Consider the following 25,046-nt stretch of genomic DNA (forward strand, 5'->3'; position numbering starts at 1 on the left):
CTAATCCTGGAGGGTCATTGTCCTGGAGGACAGTGGCCATTCAGACTACATGATATTTCAGCTTTTTTTTTTCTTAGTAGAAAATGTTTGTATTTTACGCTTTGTCAGTTTAGTGACTAATTCCTACGAATTCATACCAGTTCAGTCGTACAAAATGTACTATTTTAAAAAGGAGGCATGGCACACACTCCCATCCCTAAACCCAACCATCATTGGAGATGAGCAAATCATACAAAAATGTACAAAAAAGATCATACAGATTCATAAGAACTAGCCACTGAATCAAAAAAGTTACAAAATGTCATGAGATTGTGTTGGATATTTTTACTCTGAGATGACAGTCAGTTTGTCAGATTCAACATATCCTTCAATGTATGTTGTAGGACTATTTAGGTTGTTTGTGACCCCTGAAATATGATATAAGAGTGTTTCTAAATAGTGCTCTAATCTGTTAGCCATAAATCAAATATGTGATTTCATCAATGCTAAAATGTGTGATTTATGTAGCTCAGATGGTAGAGCATTGTGTCACAGTAGCACAACAATCATAGTTTCAATCAGTGAGAGTGAGTGGGTTTGACAAACCACCTGTAGAAAACACATTTTCTTATCTGTCTGATACTTTAACTGACACTTGCACTAGTTTTAGTATATTTGCACTCAAAATGTACTTACAATCAATCCATGCCTCTTAATGTAGTAGGTCAACATGTAGTAAAAACTTGTGCATATAAGTTGAAATTGAGTATAAGAAATGCTTTACATACGTAAGTGGGCTTGACAAACCACCAGTAGAAACACTCTTCTCTCTAGTACTTAGTTCTCTGAGGACTAAGAATTTTTGTATAATTAGCACTTCTTGTGCGTATTGCCTCTTATTAAATTGCTGAATGCCTCCTCAATTGTAGGTCGCATTGGACAAAAGCATCTGCTAACTGATTAAATGTCAATGTAATAAGCGGCTTAGAAGCTTCCCTTTTAGCAGTTTTTATATCACCATCCTCCTATGTATGCCTCAGCAAAGTGGACGCTAAGGTTTTTTTTTTTTTAATGGAGAATGGACTGTAAATCATGTTCTGAATTTTGATTGGTTACACCAGTCACATGCAATTTTACACAACACAAAACATGCACTGTCATTATTTTAAATAAATAAAAATGCTTGCAAAAACAACCTATTTGTTAGTTTTGAAGATGAGGACACTCTCGTCAGATTATGTGATTTTGACTTTCTTAGAATTCTTGTTTTGACTTTCAGAAACAATTGTGTAGATAAACTGTACAACGTCTTGTTGTCAGAAAAGCCCATCATATGTGCTACTAGTACTGTTATACGAGTACTGTTGCCATGGCTTCACAAACCTCAACTGAATAATTCCACTTAGCATCACCAATATCACATCTCTCTTTTATTTCACCATCTTCGAATGATGTGTATGGAAGAATTCTGAGCTTTTAGTGGTCCGGATCACAGAAAAAAAAAATAAATAAAATAAACTTGTTTTTTTTAATTGGGATGTTGGATGTCGTTTTCTATGGGTGCTTTTTCACTAGCACTTTTGGTCCGCACCCAGTTTCGTTTGACATCAGAGTACGGTACATTTAGCTAGTGTGAATGCATTTTCTGAACTCTTGTGTGCACACATGTACCGTACCCTATTTTGGCTGAAAGAGGTGGTCTGGGGTTCGGTTCACACAAACTCTGGTCCGATTCTTTACTGGTATGAATGCAATCGTACCAAATAACGGAAGTGAACTGCCAACTGTACAACAAACTATCATTTCATAACCTTCATTCGTGTGTGTGTCTGTGTGTGTGTCTCTGTGTATCACGTACTGTACCTTGGTGACAAGCGGGACTTAGCAAGGGCAAACACAGTGATAATGTCTGCTTGTCCCCTCCAAAAACAGCTTTCTGCAGACATCGCGTGATGTTCTGAACGTTTATAATATTTTTGCGGCAAATAGACACGAGTTGCTTTCTTCATTTATTTATTTATTTTATTTTCAGCTTAGTCCCTTTAGTAATCTGGGGTCGCCACAGCATAATGAACGTCTATTAATCCAGCTTTTTTTACACAGCGGATGTCCTTTTAGCTGCAACCCATCACTGGGAAACACCAACACACTCACTGAGACACATACACTATGAACAATTTTTAGCTTAACCAATTCAACTGTATCACATGTCTTTGGACTTGTGGGGGAAACCAGAGCACCCGAAAGAAACCCATGCGAACACAGAGAGAACACACAGAAATGCCAACTGACCCAGTCGAGGCTCGAACCAGCGACCTTCTTGTTGTGAAGCGACAGCACTACCCACTGCGCCACCCGCGAGTCACTTTCTGTATGTCCAAAACCCAGAGATTCAGTAAAAGCAGAATGACCTTGATGTGTGGACGTCTTTCCAATTTGGCGGTTTGCTTTCACCTAGCAACAGCCATACACAAAACAGCAGCTCGAGAATGCAAGCTTACCGGGGTTCCAAGGGAAAAAGAGAGTGTGAACACAAACCATCAAAGAAGGTGGAAAGGGAGAGACAATAGAACTTGGGTACGCTCAAGGCAATTGAACCAAGTGTGAAAGTACCCCATGACACATTCTGAGATAAACTGGTGGAGTTGCTCTAAAGTGGATTGGCCTTCAGCAGTGACATTTGCATTATACTGATCTGAACTACATTGAACTGATCTTCAACAGTGGCATTTATATTAAAATAAATGGAAAGCAGTTTCAATTGAACAATTTGTAGTATTTTGGCTTTTACTCTCTTTTCTTCATCTACAGTATGTTAAGCTGCTTTAACACAATGTACATTGTAAAAAGTGCTATAGAAATAAAGATGAACTGAATAAAGTAACTAATTCTTGCATCCTTCCACCCATTGTCATTTACAAACCACAACTGTCAAATCCTTTACAAACAAAACAAGCAAGCTTCACGTGTAAAAATACACGTAAATCACATAAAACAAAGATGTTGGGATTTACAAAAAAATCACACTGTTTACATGTTCTAGATGGATCACGTGTTTTTACATGATTGCTCGCATGGATTTTCTGTAAGGATTGGATCATGCCAAAATTGGGCCAAAATTGTTGATCTAAATCTAAGATATGACTTTTACTTTAAGTCATTTAGCAGATGCTTTTGATTTTTAATTTGAAGGTAAGTGGTCATTAAAAAAGGTGTCTGTGAAAAGTCACACTCCCATATTGCAAGCTACAGAAATGCTCCAATTTGCCGCTGCAATACCTTGTTGTCTGAATAAGAGGCGTAGAGGCCGTTGAGATTCGCCTTGTAGCAGTTTTTATACCACCATCCTCCCATGTAGGCTTTAGCGCAGTGGATGCTGAGCGTGTCCGGGTCTTTGTCTTTGGTAGAGAATGGACGGCCTTTGTGATATTTCATGGAATCGCCTAGAAAAAGACAACATCTTATAAAAATCTAAAATAACAGCTTTTTTTTTTCTCTCCAAATTTAGATTTTTTCTCTCTTACCAGCAGTGCCAGAGTATCCAGACAGGTCAATTGCATAGTGATTAGCCTCTGAGCTAATGTTAAAGTTTATATATTGAGCAAAGGCTGTGTCATTTCCTGAGCGCAGGTCAATCCGCAAGCTCATTGCTTTAAGACTGGTGAGAGTGTGAAGCACATCATTTCCTGAGTAGAGGGGAAGAGGTGTAATTTAAATAAATACCCAAGATGTCAAGCTGATATTTTTTTTTAGGTGAGACTACCTCAGATATTTAAAAAAAATACAAATTGGGGTCGGGTTTTAAAAAAATAAAATATAATCTCCATGGAGAATCTCACCCAGCCAGAATTCTCCACTTAAGAGACCAAAGCCTTTACTATAGTCTCTCCAGCTCCTAAAGAAATCTGTGGATCCATCCATTCTTCTCTGGAAAACCTGAATTTGTAAAACAACAGCCTTACTCAAATCCATCTGAGGATACAATACACATGTACATGATATGTCACAAAAACATTTTTACATGGACATGATAATCGTAAAAAGTTGAAAAAAAGATTTTTATTTAAGTCACTAAATAAAAGTAAATTTAAGTCTTCTCATTTAAATTATGTAAATATTAAAACAATTATATTTTTTTGGTGAAAATTATGTGTAAAGAGACATTAAACCACACTGTAAACCCTAATGCTTTCTTTAACAATCAAGTAAAGTTGACTGAACATTACTTAATTTAGCATTTTGGTCCTGTAACCTAAAAAAATGTGAGTTAATTTAGCTTGTATACAATGAAAATGCATAAACTTAAGATTTCAAGTATAGTAAGCTCAAAATCACAATTAATCCTTTGAGAAAATAGGTAGTTTTTAATTTAGTCTTGACTTTAAATTCTAATATGTCCAACCTTTTAGCAAGGTCTTTTTTTAAATCAGAAAACAAGGCTTTGTATATAATTATTCACCATAATGGGGATAAATGGCTGCTTATTTTTCTTTTAAACATTTTTTTCATTGCATAAAATCACAAACACACACACACACACACACAGTGAACTGAATAATTTAAGTATAATCTACCAAACTGACAAGTTAAATGAACTTAAATATGCAAGTTTTGGGAGACTCTATTAATCATTAAACTGAGGCAACAAGTTTACTCATTTAATTTCATTCAGTCAACGTATTAGTGTTTTCATTGCAATGAAAATAATTGTGTGATGGTCACGTCATAGTGGAATTGGTAAAAAAAATCAAAAATATTAGAAACAATACTGTAGAGAATATAATTGAGAGCATGAAGAGAATGTAATAGAGTATATGCAGAGCTAGTGTTTCTTCCCATACCGATGATCTTCCGGTGAAGAGTTAAATGACTTACAGCTAAGTGACTTTTTTCAATTGTATACAGTTTCTTTTTACAGCAATGATATTGTAATGCAATTAAAATATAATCAGTTGACAATTGGCATTTAGTTCAAGCATAAAACAAGACAAAAAGACATTTACGACTCATCTAAATGAGTGTTTGTACCCTGTAATAAGCCTGCATTTTAAAAGCTAACAAAAACACTTTTGGCTATTTAAAAGATCCAGACATGTAATACATGCGCCACTGTAAATTTAATCTGGACAGCAATGACTATATATATAAAAAAATATTCTTCAGCAGTATAATCATAGTCTTCCTATAGTCTATAATCTGCTTATAATCATAGGGGAACCAATTTCAGTGCTATCCAGTACCAGTATTAGTACTTCAGTGGTTCTTCGGGATGGTTAAGATGACACATAGCACCATCTTTAAAGATATAGGTATGCAGAACTTAAAATTAATAAGATTTTTAGTGCTATTAAGCACCATTTTTTAGAATGCGTAATCCAGGCTTTTGTTTCTTACTGTCCAGGCACCTCCATCTGTTTCCATGTCACAGTACACCCTGACCGGCTCTCCATTCTTCCCTTCAGGGTAGATCTCAGCCTCTCCTGACTCCTTCATCCCATTGATCTGCACCTCTGAGCAGTCTGTGGGATATGGGTGTGGAAGCTGGGCTGAAGGGGGACGAAGAAAGAAAGTTAAATCTCTGACAATTACAACACAGCCAGACCTGGATTTAAAGCTGTTTTAAAAAGGAACATTACATACCGGTTGTAAAGTCAGAAGAGACAAAACTGATGTACTGCCCATCTCTTTCTCCGTCTATTTTCACAGTATAGTTTGAGAAAGCCGCCAGTCCAGTCAGCTCATAATGAGTCACAGATGGATTTAAAATCAGCTCCTGTTAAAATTTAAAGCAGGGGTTCGGTAAGCTGTGGGAAGGCTGCTAAATTTGTCTCAGGTGTTACTGATGTATTCACCTTGACTTCCTCGCTAAGCTGGTATGTGAGCCTGTAGCTTTTGAAAGCTACACGGGGAGCCTTCCATGAAATCACAGCTGAGTGAAAGGTCACCTCATCAGGGGTCACTACTTGAAGCTTCACCCCTGGAAAACATACAGGCTTTCTTTGACAAATAATCTGTTTTGACTTCTTAATCAATGAGTAAAACTATAGATATCTGGTGATTTTTGCAAAGCTTTGTAATATATCAGAATAGAATGATTTAACATTTTCTATTTAGCTTAGTCCCATTATTAATCATGGGTCGTTACCGCAGAATGAACCACCAACTTATCCCGCATATGTTTTATGGAGCGGATGAACTTTCAGCCGCAATCCTTGCACTGGGAACGCCCTCACACACCCATTTACACACATACATGACAATTTAGCTTACCCAATACACTTATAGTGTATGTCTGTGGACTGTAGGGGACACTGGAGTACCTGGAGCAAACCCACACAAACATTGGCAGAACATGCAAACTCAACACAGAAATGCCAGTTGATCCAGCCGAGGCTCGAACCAGCGACCTTCTTGCTGTGAGGTGATTGTGCTACCTACTGCGCCACCGTGATGCTGATTTAACATTTTTATTGCATTTAATTTTTTACATCTTTAAATAAAATAAAGTTAATAGATTATTAGTTAATATATTTTATTACTATTAACACAAATACATTGGATTTTAATATTGGCCATTTAGTGGTACCACTTTACAAAAAGATTCCATTAATTATGTGAGGGATAAAGTACTTCCAGATGGTTGCTATTGCAGAATAAAGGCTGACATGCTTTTGTATAAGCTTATTACGTGGTTAATTGCCATTAAAAAAATAAAAATACACATTAAACATTGTTACATGTAAAACTATTTCATAACTGTAACAAGAGGGGATTCAATTATAACTTAATGTTAAACCAGCTATCATAACATTATTTATCAATATGTGGCTCTTTTTGGATTCTCGGAAGCTATAGAAAAAAAATGTAAAACAGGAAATGCGTTGGGACCATTGTTTTTTTTTTTACATCCCTCAAAATGGTCTTTAAATATAAATGTGGATGTATGTATATCGATATGAATGTATTTACTGATGGTCCAGATGTTTTAAAGTACCGGAAGGATCCTGTGTTTCAGAGGTTTTTATATACAGTAGAATAACTTACTTTGGAATGTCCAACCTTGAAAATAACCAATCAGAATCAAATATTCCTGACAGCCGTGTAATGATATTAGTCAATGTATTTACTAACATAAACATAATGAACAATACCATTATTACAGTATTTATTCATCCTTGTTAATGTTAGCTAATGAAAATAAAATGACTCATTGTTAGTACTAGATAACACTTGCTAACACTAGTTAACATGTAATGTTAATTTTAATTCTTCAATGGTGTACAAGAATTGTTCATAGTTCATGTTAGTAAACTTATTTTTAAAGTGTAACCAATAAAATGCTTTTATATAGCACCATGACTGTGTTTACTCACCACTTCCTGTTGTGAAAGATGTGGAGACTGAGCTACTCTGGAGCCTGTTGACTTGACTTGTCATTTTCACCATGTATAAAGAAGATCTATGAAGTGCTCTAAGCTGGTGCTCCACAGAACTACCAGATAAAGTCACTGTAATAGTCACATTAGGAGCTAGAAAGCAAAAAAAAAAAAAAGCAGAAAAGAAAAAAATATTGAATAAAGTCATGACAGTTCCAACCCAGGCTCATTCTGAAAAGCTACTTCTATATACATTTCTGAAGACCACAAAATACATCCCAGGGGGCACTTTCTTTTGCATTTTTTGAGAATCCACGAGAGGTTGCTGTGCAGGCTTTTTGAGATCGTTCGAGGTTACAGAAGTAACCCTTCGTTCCCCGAGGAGGGGAATGGAAGTGCCATGAAATGGGAGGATTCGGATCAGAAGCCGCTTGTCTGGAGAGTATTGAACGGGCCAATGAATGAAATTAATTGGCAGCGTAAGCTTGCGCAGGTGTGCGGCATCTGCAATTATCTCAGCATATAAGCACACCTGAAGCCAGCAGACGCCATCCTGTCAAGCTGAAGAGACTTTCAAACAGCTAAGGGACAGTCATTATGGCGATGGAGTATGGCACTTCCATTCCCCTCCTCGGGGAACGAAGGGTTACTTCTGTAAACTCGAACGTTCCCCTTCGGTTGGGGAACTTCAGTGCCATGAAATGGGAGAAGTATGGAAAGCGCCATAATGACTGCACCTTACCAACACCCCCGATGAGGAGATAGTCAAGCAAGTGTGACGCACCCACATCATGGGGGGCGCGGTCCTCCAACGTGTCCCTGGCCCTAATTTCTCCTTCTTCAACAGAAGTTTTACGGATTTAGATATATTTTTTGGGAAGTCGTGAGCATCTAGATAATTCTAGGAAATACAACAGTACGTTGGGAAGCGTGCAATCCCGATAGGGAGGACGCTGCGGAGGCCATCCGTTACCCAAGGGGGGGGATAGATGGCAGAATTTACATATGGACTAGCCCTAAAAAGGGGGAGTACGCATAGCAAAAGAGTGGTTAGCGGAGAGGGAAGACACGGGTCCGCCCAGGGGGGGGGGACTTAACCGTGGCGGAATAAGCATATGGGATCGCCTAGTGGGGATCACGCATAGCAGGCACCTATACCCAAAACGCGGGCTGACCAGCGGGCAGACCTACAACGTAGTGGGCCAGCAAGTGACTCCTCCGCTGAGTCAGTGCTGGGGGCCATGGAGGAATCTGCAGGGCTCACCTGACAGGGAACTTTACTGACAGATAAAAAGGTGCACGTACCTCCGTGTTAAGGAGAATGGCGCAGCAAGCGTGTTTCAACACCCTACCGAGTTGTCTCCTCAATCACCAAAGGGTTACCTAATACCCTTGAGGAAACCGGCTCCACTCGCAGATTGTAAAACCTTGCATATGTGTTGGGTGTCGCCCAGCCCGCAGCTCTACAGATGTCTGTTAGAGAGGCGCCGCGTGCACGCGGCCAAGAGGATGCAACGCTCCGAGTGGAGTGTGCACGTACTCCCGGGGGACACGGCTGACCTCGACTCGAATAAGCGAGTGAAATGGCATCCACAGTCCAGTGGGATAATCTTTGTTTCGATACGGCACTTCCCTGCTGCCGACCGCCATAACAGACAAAGAGCTGCTCAGATGATCTAAAATTCTGAGTACGGTCCACATAAATGCGCAGAGCGCGAACTGGACAAAGTAAAGAAAGGGCTGGGTCTGCCTCCTCCGGGGGCAGCGCTTGCAGGTTCACTACCTGATCTCTAAAGGGGGTGGTAGGAACCTTGGGCACATAACCGGGGCGGGGTCTCAGGATGACATGAGAGTAATCCGGCCCGAATTCCAGGCACGAGTCACTGACCGAAAATGCCTCCAGGTCCCCGACCCTCTTGATGGAGGCCAACGCAACCAGCAGAGCTGTCTTCAGGGACAGAAATCTTAGAGATACTGATTCGAGTGGCTCAAAGGGATCGGATCGCAGACTCGTGAGAACGAGGGCGAGATCCCAAGAGGGCATGAGAGGGGGGCGATATGGATTAATTCGCCTAGCACCCCTAAGGAACTGGATGACCAGGTTATGCTTTCCCACGGTGCCGCCAGCTACCGCGCTATGATAAGCGGAGATGGCGGCCACGTAAACCTTGAGAGTGGAGGGCGACAGCCTGCTGTCCAACTTCTCTTGAAGGAAAGAGAGCACAACACTAATCTGGCAATTTCGGGGGTCTTCTCTGCGAGAGACGCACCATTCAGTGAATAGACTCCACTTCAGGGCGTAGGCGCGCCTCGTGGAGGGGGCTCTAGCCTGAGTGATGGTATTAACCACCGCAGTCTGTAGGTTACCTAAGTCTTCCTCGCGTCTAGGGACCACACGTGGAGGTTCCAAAGATCGGGGCGAGGGTGCCAGATGGTGCCCTGTCCCTGAGAGAGTAGGACCTCTCTCAAAGGGATCCGCCAGTGGAGGGCCGTCGCGAGGAGTGAGAGCTCTGATATCCAGGTCCGGTTGGGCCAAAGGGGCGCAACTAGCAGAACCTGTTCCTCGTCCTCCCTGACCTTGCACAGAAACTGCGCGAGCAGGCTCACTGGGGGAAACGCATACTTGCGCATGCCCCGAGGCCAGCTGTGGGCCAGTGCATCCGTGCCGAGAGAGCCCTCGGTCAGGGAAAAAAACAACTGGCAGTGAGCGTTCTCGGGGGAAGCAAACAGATCGATCTGGGCCTCCCTGAATCGCGCCCATATCAGCTGAACAGACTCGGGGTGGAGTCTCCATTCTCCAGGGCGTAACAGCTGTCGTGAGAGCACATCGGCTGCACGATTGAGCGTGCCTGGGACGTGAATGGTGCGCAGCGATTTCAGCCGCGGGTGACTCCAGAGGAGCAGACGGCGGGCGAGCTGAGACATGCGGCGAGAGCGCATACCCCCCATGCGGTTGATATACGCCGCCGCCGCCATACTGTCCGTCCTGACCAGCACGTGTTGCCGCTCCAGCACTGGTAAAAAGCGGTGGAGAGCGAGGAACACTGCCAACAGCTCTAGGCGATTGATATGCCAATGCAGCTGGGCACCCTTCCAGAGGCCCGCAGCCGCATGCCCGCGACACACGGCCCCCCAACCCGTGTTGGAAGCGTCTGTTGAAACAACAACATGGCTGGACGCCTGTCCTAGAGGCACACCGGCCTGTAAGAACGAGGGGTCGTTCCAAGGGCTGAGGGCGCCGCGACACAGCGCAGTAACCGAGACCCGGTGTGTGCCCGCGTGCCATGCGCATCTGGGGACCCGATCGTGAAGCCAGTGCTGAAGTGGTCTCATATGGAGCAACCCGAGCGGCGTGACGGCGGCTGCGGATGCCATATGCCCCAGGAGCCTCTGAAAGAACTTCAGTGGGACCACTAGTTTGCTGTCGAGCTCCCTCAGACAGTTCAGCAACAGGCGAGCGCGTTCCTCGGAGAGGTGCGCTACCATGGTGATCGAGTCCAGCTCCATCCCGAGAAAAGAAATCCTCTGCACGGGGGCGAGTTTGCTCTTTTCTCGGTTGACCTGAAGCCCCAGTAGGCGGAGATGCCGAAGCACCTTGTCCCTGTGCATAATCAGTTGCTCCCGCGAGTGGGCTAAAATCAGCCAGTCTTCGAGATAATTGAGTATGCGAATGCCCGCGAGCCGAAGGGGCGCTAGGGCACCCTCCGCGAGTTTGGTGAAGACCCGCGGAGACAGAGAGAGCCCGAAGGGGAGGACCTTGTACTGCCACGCTCGACCCTCGAACGCAAACCGCAGAAATTGGCGGTGGCGTGGAAGAATGGAGACATGGAAATACGCGTCCTTCAGGTCTATGGCTGCAAACCAATCCTGAGGACGAACGCATTGGAGAATGCGCCTCTGCGTGAGCATTCTGAACGGCAGCCTGTGCAGACAGCGGTTCAAAACGCGCAGATCTAGGATTGGCCGTGACCCACCGCTCTTTTTGGGTACGATGAAGTATGGGCTGTAAAACCCACTCTCCATCTCGGCTGGAGGAACCGGCTCGATTGCACCCTTCGCCAGGAGGGCAGCAATCTCCTCTCGCAAGACAGGGGCGGACAGGGGGTTGACCCTGGAGAAATACACGCCCGTAAACTTGGGGGGCCGTTTCGCGAACTGAATCGCGTAACCGAGTCTGATTGTGCGTATGAGCCACCGCGAGGGGCTGGCCCGCGCTAACCAGGCAGGCAGAGCCCTCGCTAATGGAGTCATCGCTACAATCGCTGACGTACCAGCGGTGGGGCAGCGCGGAGTGGGTGTGCTGATCCGGGAAGCACGAGGGTCCCGCGGAAAAGCTGGAGGAGAGCGATTCGCTCTGGCTCCGCACCCTGACTCCGGAGAGGGGGCTGGAGGGCTGAGGGAAGGGAGACCGTCCCCCCATCGCTCGTGAGCCACTGGCGAAGCACGTAGAGTCTGCGAGCCGGAAGGCAGCGCGTCCCGGACTGGCAGAACTTGTGCAGTCACATCCGGGGAAGGGAAAAAGTGCTCTTTTACTGATGTTTTGGTGGCACTGAAAAGTACCGTTGTTATCGGGGCCCCGCCCTCCAGCGGGGAAAGAGCAAGTTTCCTCTTCTCCGGATGGCCTGTCTCAGGGACGCTTCGCGGTCCGTTTACCGGACTTAACGGCGCCCTGGGCAGGAGGGGCTGCCTGCTTTCGAGGTGTACGCCGCGCCCGCTTGGCCGGAGGCGCAGGCGGGGGCGGGGCAGCACTCGTTGGCGGGCGCCCTCGGCGAGGAACAACGGAGGTGGATGGCTCGGCGGGCGGAGCGGGCTTACGGCCACGCCGATAGATGACAATGCCCATCGCGTCCGACTGCTCTTTCACCGCCTTGAATTCCTGGGTGAATTCACCGACGGTGTCGCCGAAGAGGCCAGCATGGGATATGGGCGAGTCAAGAAAGCGAACTTTGTCAACATCGCGCATATCGGCCAGGTTTAGCCAGAGGTGGCGTTCCTGAACCACAAGTGTGGACATCGTCCTCCCCAGTGCACACGCAGCGGACTTAGTAGTCCGAAGAGCATAGTCGGTCGCGGTGCGCAGCTCATGTAATAAGCTTGGGTTGGACCCGCCCTCGTGCAGCTCGGCCAGCGCCTGCGCTTGGTAGCGCTGGTAGGTGGCCATCGCGTGCAAAGCAGAAGCAGCCTGGCCCGCAGCCTTATAAGCTCTGGCTCCGAGGGAGGCAGACAACCTACAGGCTTTGGACGGGAGGCGGGGCAAACCCCGCCACGTAGAGGCGCCGAGCGGACAAAGATTGACCGCGATAGCGCGCTCCACTGACGGGATCGCCTCATACCCCCTGGCAGCTCCGCCGTCAAGGGCGGTGAGGGCGGAGGCACACGCAGCACGGGCAGAGAAAGGTGCCCTCCAAGACTGCGTGAGCCTACTGTGCACTTCCGGGAAGAAGGGGACGAGAGGCTTCGAAGGCTTCGCCTTCTGGTCCTCTACGTAGCACCCATCTAGTCGGTCCGGCCGCGGAGCTGGGGGATAAACCATCTCCAACCCCACGGCCGAAGCAGCCCGGGAAAGCACGGCTAACATGTCCGCTTCAGGATCCGATTTGACAGCGCTCACCTGCCCGGTGGGGGCGAGCGGGTCCGGATCTTCGTCGGACAGTGAAAGCCCACCCTCCGATGCCGCGGAGGACATCTGATCTCCGGTGTCAGCGAGTGTGAGAGCTACCATCTGGTTAGACGGATCACTCCCACTACCCGAAGCTTGGAGCGCCGTGAGGAGCGAGAGGTCCGTGAGCCCGTGGGCGGCGGATTATCTCCCGCTGAAACCCTCAGATCTGCCCGAGCGCCCGCTGCTTTTTTAGAACAGGAGGCAACTGGGGTGGCTCGCTCTCTTGCGAAAGTTAGCCGCGATCTTAGCTGTGCAACGGTCATGGCATCGCAATGACGACATGAACCGCCTGCGAGCACCGCATTAACATGGACCCCCAAACATGCAATGCAGTGATCGTGTCCATCATCCGGAGCCAGGAAACCCCCGCATCCAGAAACGCACAGTCGGAGCGCCATCCTGAAAAGGACGTGCTGCACGACTGTGTTGCTCTTTTAGGAAAGTTTGCAACAATACGCACCGCTCTGGAGGACCGGACCCAAAGAACCGCAGGCAAGGGAGAAACCCAGCTCGACCGTCTGCCACTGCGAAGACCCACTCTGGACCGGGAGATACACTTGTTCGCTCTGAAGTGCTGATCAGCAAGAGGAACCCTCATCGACTCACTCAGAAAGGATCTGAAGCGAAAAGAATGGCGTCTGCTGGCTTCAGGTGTGCTTATATGCTGAGATAATTGCAGATGCCGCACACCTGCACAAGCTTACGCTGCCAATTAATTTCATTCATTGGCCCGTTCAATACTCTCCAGACAAGCGGCTTCTGATCCGAATCCTCCCATTTCATGGCACTGAAGTTTCCCAACCGAAGGGGAACTCAAATTTCTCTTACGAGTGCCATTCGTGCCTGCTGTTCTTGCATAAACCCACCAGAGGCTATTGTTGACTGACTGTTTGACTGATTATATGACTGACTGACTGACTAACTGACTGACCGATCAACTGACCCACCCTCCTCCTTCTATAAACACAATCAATTGTATTGATTGACCCAACCACCCGCTTCCTTAAAGGGTCACGAAACACCAAAACACATTTTTTGAGCTGTTGACAGTCGTATATGTGTCCCACACTGCTAAAAACACTATTAGGACACCTATATTTCACTAAAAAGTGTAAATTGGTTGTTTTTGCGTTATTTCAAGCAAATTCGTACTTCCTGTTTGAAACGAATTTTTGAAGCTGCGTCACGGCCATGACATAATAGCGTGTATTCCAGCGTGCAGACTGGGCGTCTGTGCCAGAGTGAGTCTTATTACGTCTTACAGTGTGTTGCATTAATGCATGAGTAAGGCTTGGTTCAAACCAATCAGCGCGCTCTATTGTGCAACTTCATTAATATTCATTACTGTCACAGTGTAGACGGCAAAGACGCCACGTTGTGTTGCCAAATGTTACATTCCATTGTGTTTTGAATGTATTATTGTGTTTTGGTTTTTCTCTCTCTCTCTCCCCGTTCCTGCAACCTGTTTCTTAGCTAAGTGTGGAGGAGAGGAAGTTGATTGCTTGCACCTGCTACTCGTTGCCCGGCAAGCTTAAAAGCCTGCCAGTTGCAAGCCACATTGAAGCTTGCTTCCAGAGTGTGGTCTCTCTCCTGCCTGGTTGAGCTATTGTGAGAAACTATTGGTGCTGTTGTGTTTAACTTGTTGAAGTTAATATCTGTTGTTAAAGCCTCTGAAGCCATTTGAGCTTTGTTTATGAAAACTAACTTTGTGTTTGGAAGCCGTAGGGAGGTGGGTGCCATTTTATTTCTGAAACCCTTTTTCTCTTGTTTATGTTTAGTTAGGGAGTTAGTGTACATTTCTGTTGTTGATTTAATTTTACTTTGTCAGTTTAGACAGTTTTACTCCCTAACTAGCTAGAGTGTACTTTTGTTTGTTGTTTTGGCCTTTCCCCCTCCTGAAGTCTATTTTTGCTTCCCAGTTTTGTTTTCCTATTGTACATTTGTTAATAAATTATTTAACTTGAATTTGGTGTGTTGTCGTGAAGGCAGGGGACTGACCCACACTCACCCCAACCAACATTTTTTTAAAACTTTTCACTGTTACTCCCACTCCTAGACACTTACCATCAGGGACGTAACAGTGAAAATTGGGGGCTCGTCCAGGATTTGAACAAAGTTAAACGTTACCTTTTCAAATTTGACTTTGAGAATTTTGTATTCTACAATTTGAATTTTGGGGAAGTTTTGTAACTTATTAGTGATTTTTCTTAGTCTAATTGTAGTTGTGGCTGTTTTCTTTTTTTTTGGAAAGGGGCAGATAGGTTGTATTTTGTAAAATGGAGTTTGATTTGATTGAGTTTAGTCTTGCTCCCACAGTAGAAGTTTTCAATCGTTGTCGTAAGAAGGATTTGCTGTTAATTGCTGAGTTCTTTAAAATCTCTGTGTCTAGGGATGTTACTAAAGCAGTTTTAAAAGATGAGGTATATACTGAGTTGGTTAATTCTGGTATCCTACCAGTTGAGTCAAAAACTGATGGGCTAGAGGAGCAGGAATTAGTTGAAATAGCTGAAACTAATGTTGACGCTGTTCCTATTGGTAATGAGCCAATTATGGATCCTTTATTGGAGATAAAGCTAAAGGAGCTTGAGTTAGCCATTAAACAACAAGAGCATGAAACTGAACTTGTTCATCTTCGTGTGATTGAAGTACAAGCTGATAGAGACATTAAGCTGAAGACTTTGTCACTTGAGGCAGAAGCTCTACGCTATAAGCCTGTGTCAGCTCCAAGTTCTAGACCTTCCTCACCCCTGACTGCTCTTCCTGCACAGAGTAGCACTGTTAATTTAAACAAGCCTGTGTCAGCTCCAAGTTCTAGACCTTCCTCACCCCTGACTGCTGTTCCTGCACAGAGTAGTACTGTTAATTTTGGCTCTCCCAATGATGCTCGGGTTAACTTTGATGTGGCAAAGTATATTAAATTAGTACCCCCTTTTCGAGAAGCAGAGGTAGATGCATATTTCACTGCATTTGAGCGGATTGCTGAAAAACTTGGTTGGCCCAAGGACATGTGGGGTTTACTACTCCAGTGTAACTTTGTGGGTAAAGCTCAGGAAGTATGTGCTGCACTTCCAATAGATCAGTCCTTGGATTATGATGTTGTAAAAGCTGCTGTTTTACGTGCATATGAACTTGTGCCTGAAGCATATCGCCAGCGCTTTCGAGGTACAACGAAAACAGCCAAACATACCTTTGTTGAGTTTGCACGGGAAAAGAGAACCCTTTTTGAGAAATGGTGTCTGGCCAGTAAGGTTAACTCTCTCGATCAACTGCAGGAACTCATCTTGCTTGAAGAGTTTAAAAATTGTCTTCCTGAGAACATTGTGATACACCTAAATGAGCAAAAGATAAATTCCCTCTCTGAAGCTGCAGTATTAGCAGATGAGTTTGCATTAACCCATAGGTCAGTATTTTCAAGTACTCGTCAATTCAGGCATCGAGGTTTTGCAAATGAACAGGTAAAGGCAATCTCACCCGTTCTTTCATCTGAGAAGTCAGAGAAAGTAAAACCCATGCTGGATAATTCAAGCCGAAAGCGTGTTTGTTTTTACTGCCTAGATTCTAGTCACCTAATATCTGACTGTAAAGCATGGAAACAGAAGTCTGCTTCTACAAAGTCAAAGAGTGTAGCTTTTGCTCAAGCTGGTTCTGTATCTGACCCCTCATTTCAACCACTCCAGGATTCTGGATATAAACCCTTCCTGATAACTGGCTCTGTGTCTCTTTCAGCTGACTCACCAGGCCAAACAGTATCCATCCTGAGGGATACGGGAGCTGCTCAGTCTTTCATTTTAGCTGGAGTGTTACCTTTCTCTGACAAAACATACACTGGCACAGATGTACTAGTCAGAGGAATAGAACTGAGCTGTATTAAAGTACCCTTGCATACTGTCTTTTTAAAATCAGATCTGGTCACAGGCCAAGCTCAAATTGCAGTACGGAGTGAACTGCCGGTGGAGGGCGTAAGCATCATCCTTGGAAATGACCTGGCTGGAGGTAAAGTTTTTCCTTGTCCTATTGTGTTGGATAAGCCTGAGGTGACTGTACAGCCAGATGTTGTTGCTGCTCATTTCCCTGCTGTTTTTCCTGCCTGTGCTGTTACTAGAGCACAATCTCGAAAGTTGGACGATGTTGTGAACCTCAGTGACTCCTTTATGAATCCTGTGTCTGGCATGTCTGAGTGTACACTCTTCATTAACCCTGAGATTTCTTCCCCTTGTGAAAGGAGTGATTCTGATTCAGCTGCAACTCTTTTAAAAGTTGGAAAGGAGGACCTTGCTGCTGCTCAGAAAGCTGATCCTTCCCTATTGTTGTCTCTGGATGCTTCTGTCAGCTTTGAAAAAGCTAAAAATCTGAGTGGTCCAGTTACTTACTACTGGGAGGATGGTATACTCATGCGACGATGGAAACCACAAGTAAATGGAGATGTGTTAGCTGTACATCAAGTTGTGTTACCTTCTGCTTACCGTCCCCAGGTCCTGAAGCTGGCGCATGAGCATCCTTTGGCTGGTCACCTTGGTATCACTAAGACTTACAAGAGAATCTTGAAATACTTCTTCTGGCCTGGATTGAAAAACAGTGTTGTGAGTTATTGCAGAGCTTGCCATGACTGTCAACTCTCTGGTAAGCCTAATCAGACTGTTCCCACTGCCCCTCTTCAACCTATACCAGTTATAAATGAACCATTTGAACGCTTGATCTTGGACTGTGTTGGGCCCCTTCCAAAATCAAAATCTGGTCATCAGTACATACTAACTTTAATGTGTGCTGCTACAAGATTTCCAGAAGCGTTTCCACTGCGATCTCTGCGAGCTAGTGTAATAGTCAAAGAGATTATCAAATTCTGCTCCACATTTGGCCTTCCAAAGGTCATCCAAACTGATCAAGGTTCTAACTTTACATCAAAGCTGTTTGCACAGGTTTTAAAGGAGTTGGGAGTGTCTCATCAGATGTCAAGCGCCTACCACCCAGAATCGCAGGGGGCGCTAGAACGGTTCCATCAGACTCTCAAGACCATGCTCCGGACATTTTGTGTGAGTACTGGAAAAGACTGGGTGGAAGGTCTGCCTTTGCTATTGTTTGCTGTCCGAGAAACGGTCCAAGAATCATTAGGATTCAGCCCATCTGAACTTGTTTTTGGCCACACTATTCGTGGACCCCTAAAACTCCTCCAGGAACAACTGCTGTCTAAAGAAACATCTGCCGTCAACCTGTTGGACTATGTCAGTAACTTCCGTGAACGACTGCATAGTGCCTGTGACATTGCTAAGGCCCATATTGTGTGTGTCCAGTCGAAGATGAAGTCAAGATTTGATAAGAAATCAGTTAAACGCAGTTTTCAGCCTGGTGATCAAGTGCTTGTTCTACTCCCTGTTCCACCCTCTGCACTCCATGCTAGATTCGCTGGCCCCTATTGCATTGAAAAGAAGTTGAGTGAGACGAATTATGTAATTTCTACTCCTGACCGCAGAAGAAAAAGCAGAGTTTGTCACATAAATATGTTAAAGTCTTATGTGAGTGAAAATAAGACACAAGATTCAGCAGCCAATGAAGTTGAGGCAGCCCGACCTGTTGAGGTGAAGACTGTTGTTCTCAGTTCTATTGTGGATGGTTCTGATGAAGATGAAGTGATACCTGCACACTTTCAAAATTCTACAATATTAAGTCAGCTTGATAACTACCTTGCATACTTGCCCGAAGATCAGAAGCAATCTCTTGCTCAATTGTTTAATAAATATCCCATGCTTTTCTCTGATGTCCCTGGCAGAACCTCTATGATCACACATGACATAGATGTAGGTAACTCTCCTCCCATCAAACAACACCCTTACCGTGTAAATCCTCATAAGCGAGAGATAATGAAGCAGGAAGTTGAATATCTCCTCCAACATGGTCTTGCCACACCAAGCCAGAGCCCTTGGAGCTCCCCATGTTTGTTAGTGCCCAAGCAAGATTCAACCTTCCGTTTCTGCACTGACTACCGCAAAGTAAATAGTGTGACCAAGCCTGATTCCTTTCCTTTGCCCCGAATGGAAGATTGTGTGGACAGAATAGGTAGTGCCCATTTCATTACAAAACTTGATCTTCTAAAAGGATATTATCAAGTGCCACTAAGTCACCGTGCATCTGAAATTTCAGCCTTTGTGACCCCTGATAACCTGCTGCAGTACTCTGTAATGGCCTTCGGGATGCGCAATGCTCCTGCAACCTTCCAAAGGTTAATGCAAAAAGTGTTGTCAGGAATCCCTAACTGTGAAGCTTACCTAGATGATGTAGTGGTTTACACTCACAGTTGGGAAGAACATCTGAGTATTCTTGATCAAGTCTTCAAACAACTGGCTAGTGCTTCTCTAACACTTAACCTTAAGAAGTGTGAGTTTGCCAAAGCAGTAGTAACTTACCTAGGTAAAAAAGTAGGTCAGGGTCAAGTGAAGCCTGTTGAGGCGAAAGTTGAAGCTATTTTGAAGTTTCCCATTCCCTGCAACAAAAGAGAGCTGAGACGTTTCCTTGGAATGGTGGGCTACTATAGGAGCTTCTGTCAAAACTTTGCTACCATAGTAACCCCTTTAACAGACTTGCTCAGCACTGCCCGAAAGTTTGTATGGTCCCCTGAATGTGACTCTGCCTTCAAAGCCGCCAAAGACCTCTTAAGTAGTGCACCTGTACTCTCTGCCCCTTGTTTTGACCTTCCATTCCTACTGCAAGTAGATGCCAGTTCCTCAGGTGCTGGAGCTGTGTTACTGCAAGATGTTAATGATGTAGAACATCCAGTATCTTTCTTTTCAAAAAAATTTACCAGTGCCCAGCAAAAGTACAGTACGATTGAGAAGGAGGCCTTAGCCCTGGTGTTGGCTTTGCAACACTTTGAAGTGTACCTTGGAGGTAGTAGTTGTGTCACTGTGTATACAGACCACAATCCCCTTGTCTTTTTGCACAGAATGAGAAATTCAAATCAGCGTCTAATGAGGTGGTCCCTTATTATTCAGGAATTTAACTTGACTATCCAGTACCGTAAAGGTTCTGAAAATGTCGTAGCTGATGCCCTTTCGAGAATTTCCCATGCTGTAGAGTAGAAAGGAAAAGAAAAATGAGAATTTGGTTTGTATAGTTTTTTTTTTTTTCAAGATTGGTTAACTTGAAAACTTATGGGTGGGGGTGTTACATTCCATTGTGTTTTGAATGTATTATTGTGTTTTGGTTTTTCTCTCTCTCTCTCCCCGTTCCTGCAACCTGTTTCTTAGCTAAGTGTGGAGGAGAGGAAGTTGATTGCTTGCACCTGCTACTCGTTGCCCGGCAAGCTTAAAAGCCTGCCAGTTGCAAGCCACATTGAAGCTTGCTTCCAGAGTGTGGTCTCTCTCCTGCCTGGTTGAGCTATTGTGAGAAACTATTGGTGCTGTTGTGTTTAACTTGTTGAAGTTAATATCTGTTGTTAAAGCCTCTGAAGCCATTTGAGCTTTGTTTATGAAAACTAACTTTGTGTTTGGAAGCCGTAGGGAGGTGGGTGCCATTTTATTTCTGAAACCCTTTTTCTCTTGTTTATGTTTAGTTAGGGAGTTAGTGTACATTTCTGTTGTTGATTTAATTTTACTTTGTCAGTTTAGACAGTTTTACTCCCTAACTAGCTAGAGTGTACTTTTGTTTGTTGTTTTGGCCTTTCCCCCTCCTGAAGTCTATTTTTGCTTCCCAGTTTTGTTTTCCTATTGTACATTTGTTAATAAATTATTTAACTTGAATTTGGTGTGTTGTCGTGAAGGCAGGGGACTGACCCACACTCACCCCAACCAACATTTTTTAAAAACTTTTCACTGTTACTCCCACTCCTAGACACTTACCATCAGGGACGTAACACAAAACAAGCGTGAAGTGTTGCTTTTATAGTTTGCTGCTGTTAAGTTTCGTTTTCATTTTGTCTCTGTGAGAGCGCAGACTCACGCGTGGATTAACAGTGTACGCAACGCGCGACAACAATAACTTACGTGTCTAAGGAGGATTATTGTTTACCTGAGAGCTGTTCTCATCTGCAAACGCTGAGATCCAGATTGTAGTCTCCTCTAAATAAAGAGTTCTTGAGCTCTAGTTGCTGGTGATTGTCCTGTCTCTACAGATTTGGTAAGTGAGCGACCAGTGCTCTTTGTTTATTCAGTTCGAATTTTATTCGTATCAAACAAACTATTGCACCGAGTGCAATAGTTAGCACTAACAGTTACAACCAAACTATAACCTCGTGTTGGATTTTGTGACCGGAATAACACACGCGGCTTTCTGACGCTACCTGCCGTGTGTATCTAAGTTTCCGGGAAATGCTGAGTTTTTTTTCTCTCATTCGCCGTGCGGTATCAAACATTGCATGAAAAATACACGCTTAGAGCAGCGCCTTGAATCAAATATCACGTTTGTCGGGAGGGACATGAATGAATTCCCTGAATGAAAGAGCCAAACTGCAGTTAAAGTCCACCATTTAATAATTTGGCAAATAATTCGACTACAGATGTCCATGTAAACACAGTCACATTGTCCGCTGTGGGTGTGTGTTTTGACTCTGAAATTCAGCGCGCCCAAATAGACACTCCCATACCAAGCCGCTTTTCTTCCTCCGACACTCCCCCCTAAACAGAGCTGGACACGCCCACTTTTCTGACTTTTTCCAAAGTAGAGGTGTGAAAACACACTGCTGAAACGAGGGGGTTTCATGGCCCTTTAAACCCAACCAACACTTTTTAAAAGCAGTCCAGAAAAAGAAAAGCCTTCGCCTGATTTTTACCACATTTTCAGATTTGACCACATTTTCACCCTGTTATTTATTCGTTTCTTTAAGGTTTTGTGTTCTGTTTTTGTTTTTCCTGTTTTCTGGAACCGTTCTTCGGCGGACTCAAACTCAAACTCTGTCATTTTGGTCAACTTTTCTCTGCATCTTAAGTCCTCTGACGTACATGGTGAGCTAACGGTACAAACTGGTTACAGCGGGAAAGCAGTCCACACGTAAGCAGTGAGCTGGTAAGTGCGAAAAGAAATGGCATCATACCGCCCCATAGCTTTTGTTAAATATGAAATGCAGCCATACATACCTCTGGCTACAGAATTTGCTGTCTCCAGAAACGTATATAGGGCTAAGTTTTCAGAATGAGCAGTTCAGTTGGACAGTTCAGTTGAGAATTTAAGAAAATATTCAACTTCACTTACACTTTGTAGTCCCATAACTTAGGATATAGCTGTCCACCTTTGCTTTGGACGGTTTCCATACCAGCAAAGCTTTAGTGTCTGTGATGTTCACTACTTTTAGTTCAGTAGGAGAATCTGGCACTAGGATTGAGAGAAAAATGAAATAGTAATTAGTACGTATAATAAAAAAAATTTGGAAAATGAAAATCATTAGAGATGTTTCTCTGCTTTTTTCTCCAATTTTTTAATTGGAGTTACCCTGTGACAATTTAATTTGTCTGGGCATGATTTGGAAGGGCATACATTTATGTAAGGTTGTACATGCATCAAACAAACCCTCAAAGCAATGGCCAGCAGAGACAGGATTGTGTTGAGACTAACACAATCTCACGGCAATTCGTAACTTTTTGATTTAGTGGCTAATTCGTATGAATTCGTACAAATTAGTGTGATTTGCTCATCCCCCAATGACGGTTGGGTTTAAGGGAGGGGTTAGGTGCCACGCCTCTTTTTTTAGGATCGTACAATTTTGTACGACTGAACTACGAATTAGCCACTAAACTGGCAAAATGAAAAATACTTACGTATTCTCGTGAGATTATGCTGATTGAGACACAGATCTGGGGACGACTTAAAAAATGTGCTACTTTTTTGCAAAAAAAAAATTGTTCATGTGAAATCCTAAATGAAAGACAGACAAACTGAGCAAGACTTATAGAAGGACAAACATTAGTTTAACACTAATTATCTGTGGCCAGACTCAAGCTTTTCCTTAAGATTAAACACAGAAGAACTTTCAGATAGTAATAGATGTAGGTTCAAGTGTAATATGTGGAGAAAACAAAGCCCTGTTCAACCCCTGCATAATAAAGTCTCAAATATAAGGCATGGTGGCAGGGAAGAAGGAAAAGTAAATATAATTCAGGATGGCTGAAAGTTAGCAGGAAATTCACATTAAGCAAAAGTCAAATCGTAAAAGCTCTATAATGTGCTCCTTTAGACCAACCATTGGTCAAACTTGGACTCAATCAAACATCTCTGAAGAAGTCTAAAAATGGTCATTTGCAACAATCCCCATCCAACCTGTTTAGATCATAAATGGTAACTAGATTCTTAAAGTTTGAGAACAAACTTTGAGGCTGGCTTGTGAAAGCCTGACGGTAATAGTTTATTTAGTTTAAACAGTTTTTAAAAGTATGAAAATATAGATAGATAGATAGATAGATAGATAGATAGATAGATACATAGATAGATAGATAGATAGATAGATAGGTAGGTAGATTAGCATGTTATTACCATGATTTTAACGTGAAATAGCATGTTGTTAGCATGATTCTAGCATGAATTAGCATGTTACTAGCATGATTTTAGCATGAATTAGCATGTTGTTAGCATGATTTTAGCATGAATTAGCATGTTACTAGCATGATTTTAGCAATAATTAGCATGTTGTTAGCATGATTTTAACATGAATTAGCATGTTGTTAGCACGATTATAGCATGAATTAGCATGTTACTAGCATGATTCTAGCATGAATTAGCATGTTACTAGCATGATTTTAGCATGAATTAGCACAATTCTAGCATGAATTAGCATGTTGTTAGCATGATTCTAGCATGAATTAGCATGTTGTTAGCATGATTCTAGCATGATTTAGCATGTTACTAGCAAGATTCTAGCATGAATTAGCATGCTACTAGCATGATTCTAGCATAAATTAGCATGTTGTTAGCATGCTTCTAGCATGAATTAGCATGTTACTAGCATGATTCTAGCATGAATTAGCATGTTGTTAGCATGATTCTAACATGAATTAGCATGTTACTAGCATGATTCTAGCATGAATTAGCATGTTGTTGGCATGATTCTAGCATGAATTAGCATTTCACTAGCATGATTCTAGCATGAATTAGCATGTTGTTAGCATGATTCTAGCATGAATTAGCATGTTGTTAGCATGATTCTAGCATGAATTAGCATGTTGTTAGCATGATTCTAGCATGATTTAGCATGTTACTAGCAAGATTCTAGCATGAATTAGCATGCTACTAGCATGATTCTAGCATAAATTAGCATGTTGTTAGCATGCTTCTAGCATGAATTAGCATGTTACTAGCATGATTCTAGCACGAATTAGCATGTTGTTAGCATGATTCTAACATGAATTAGCATGTTACTAGCATGATTCTAGCATGAATTAGCATGTTGTTAGCATGATTCTAGCATGAATTAGCATGTTGTTAGCATGATTCTAGCATGAATTAGCATGTTGTTAGCATGATTCTAGCATGAATTAGCATGTTACTAGCATGATTCTAGCATGAATTAGCATGTTGTTAGCATGATTCTAGCATGAATTAGCATGTTACTAGCATGATTCTAGCATGAATAAGCATGTTGTTAGCATGATTCTAGCATGAATTAGCATGTTACTAGCATGATTCTAGCATGAATTAGCATGTTGTTAGCACGATGCTAGCATGAATTAGCATGATACTAGCATGATTCTAGCATGAATTAGCATGTTACCAGCATGAATCTAGCATGAATTAGCATGTTGTTAGCATGATTCTAGCATGGATTAGCATGTTACTAGCATGATTTTAGCATAAATTAGCATGATTCTAGCATGAATTAGCATGTTGTTAGCATGATTCTAGCATGAATTCGCATGTAACTAGCATGAATTAGCATGTTGTTAGCATGATGGATAGATAGATAGATAGATAGATAGATAGATAGATAGATAGATAGATAGATAGATAGATAGATAGATAGGTAGAGATAGATAGATAGATAGATAGATAGATAGATAGATAGATAGAGACAGACAGACAGACAGATAGATAGATAGATAGATAGATAGATACAT

The 25,046-nt window shown here is 43.3% G+C and overlaps 1 protein-coding gene across 1 annotated transcript in view; it reads right to left on the reverse strand.

The window, feature by feature from the left end:
* tnxba (tenascin XBa) overlaps positions 1 to 25,046 on the reverse strand; it is a 50,189-nt gene that overhangs the window by 785 nt on the left and 24,358 nt on the right. Inside the window, exons 7-14 of the mRNA XM_087286755.1 lie at positions 22,195 to 22,314; positions 7,353 to 7,508; positions 5,832 to 5,956; positions 5,620 to 5,752; positions 5,374 to 5,525; positions 3,819 to 3,915; positions 3,504 to 3,665; positions 3,259 to 3,422 (exon numbers count right to left, since the gene is read on the reverse strand). Of these exons, the coding sequence (XP_087142881.1) occupies positions 3,259 to 3,422; positions 3,504 to 3,665; positions 3,819 to 3,915; positions 5,374 to 5,525; positions 5,620 to 5,752; positions 5,832 to 5,956; positions 7,353 to 7,508; positions 22,195 to 22,314 (1,109 nt within the window). The remainder of the gene's footprint in view (positions 1 to 3,258; positions 3,423 to 3,503; positions 3,666 to 3,818; positions 3,916 to 5,373; positions 5,526 to 5,619; positions 5,753 to 5,831; positions 5,957 to 7,352; positions 7,509 to 22,194; positions 22,315 to 25,046) is intronic.

Source organism: Danio rerio, chromosome 16 (assembly GCF_052040795.2).
Source record: "Danio rerio strain M-AB ecotype USA chromosome 16, GRCz13ab, whole genome shotgun sequence".
Taxonomy (NCBI): Eukaryota; Metazoa; Chordata; class Actinopteri; order Cypriniformes; family Danionidae; genus Danio; species Danio rerio.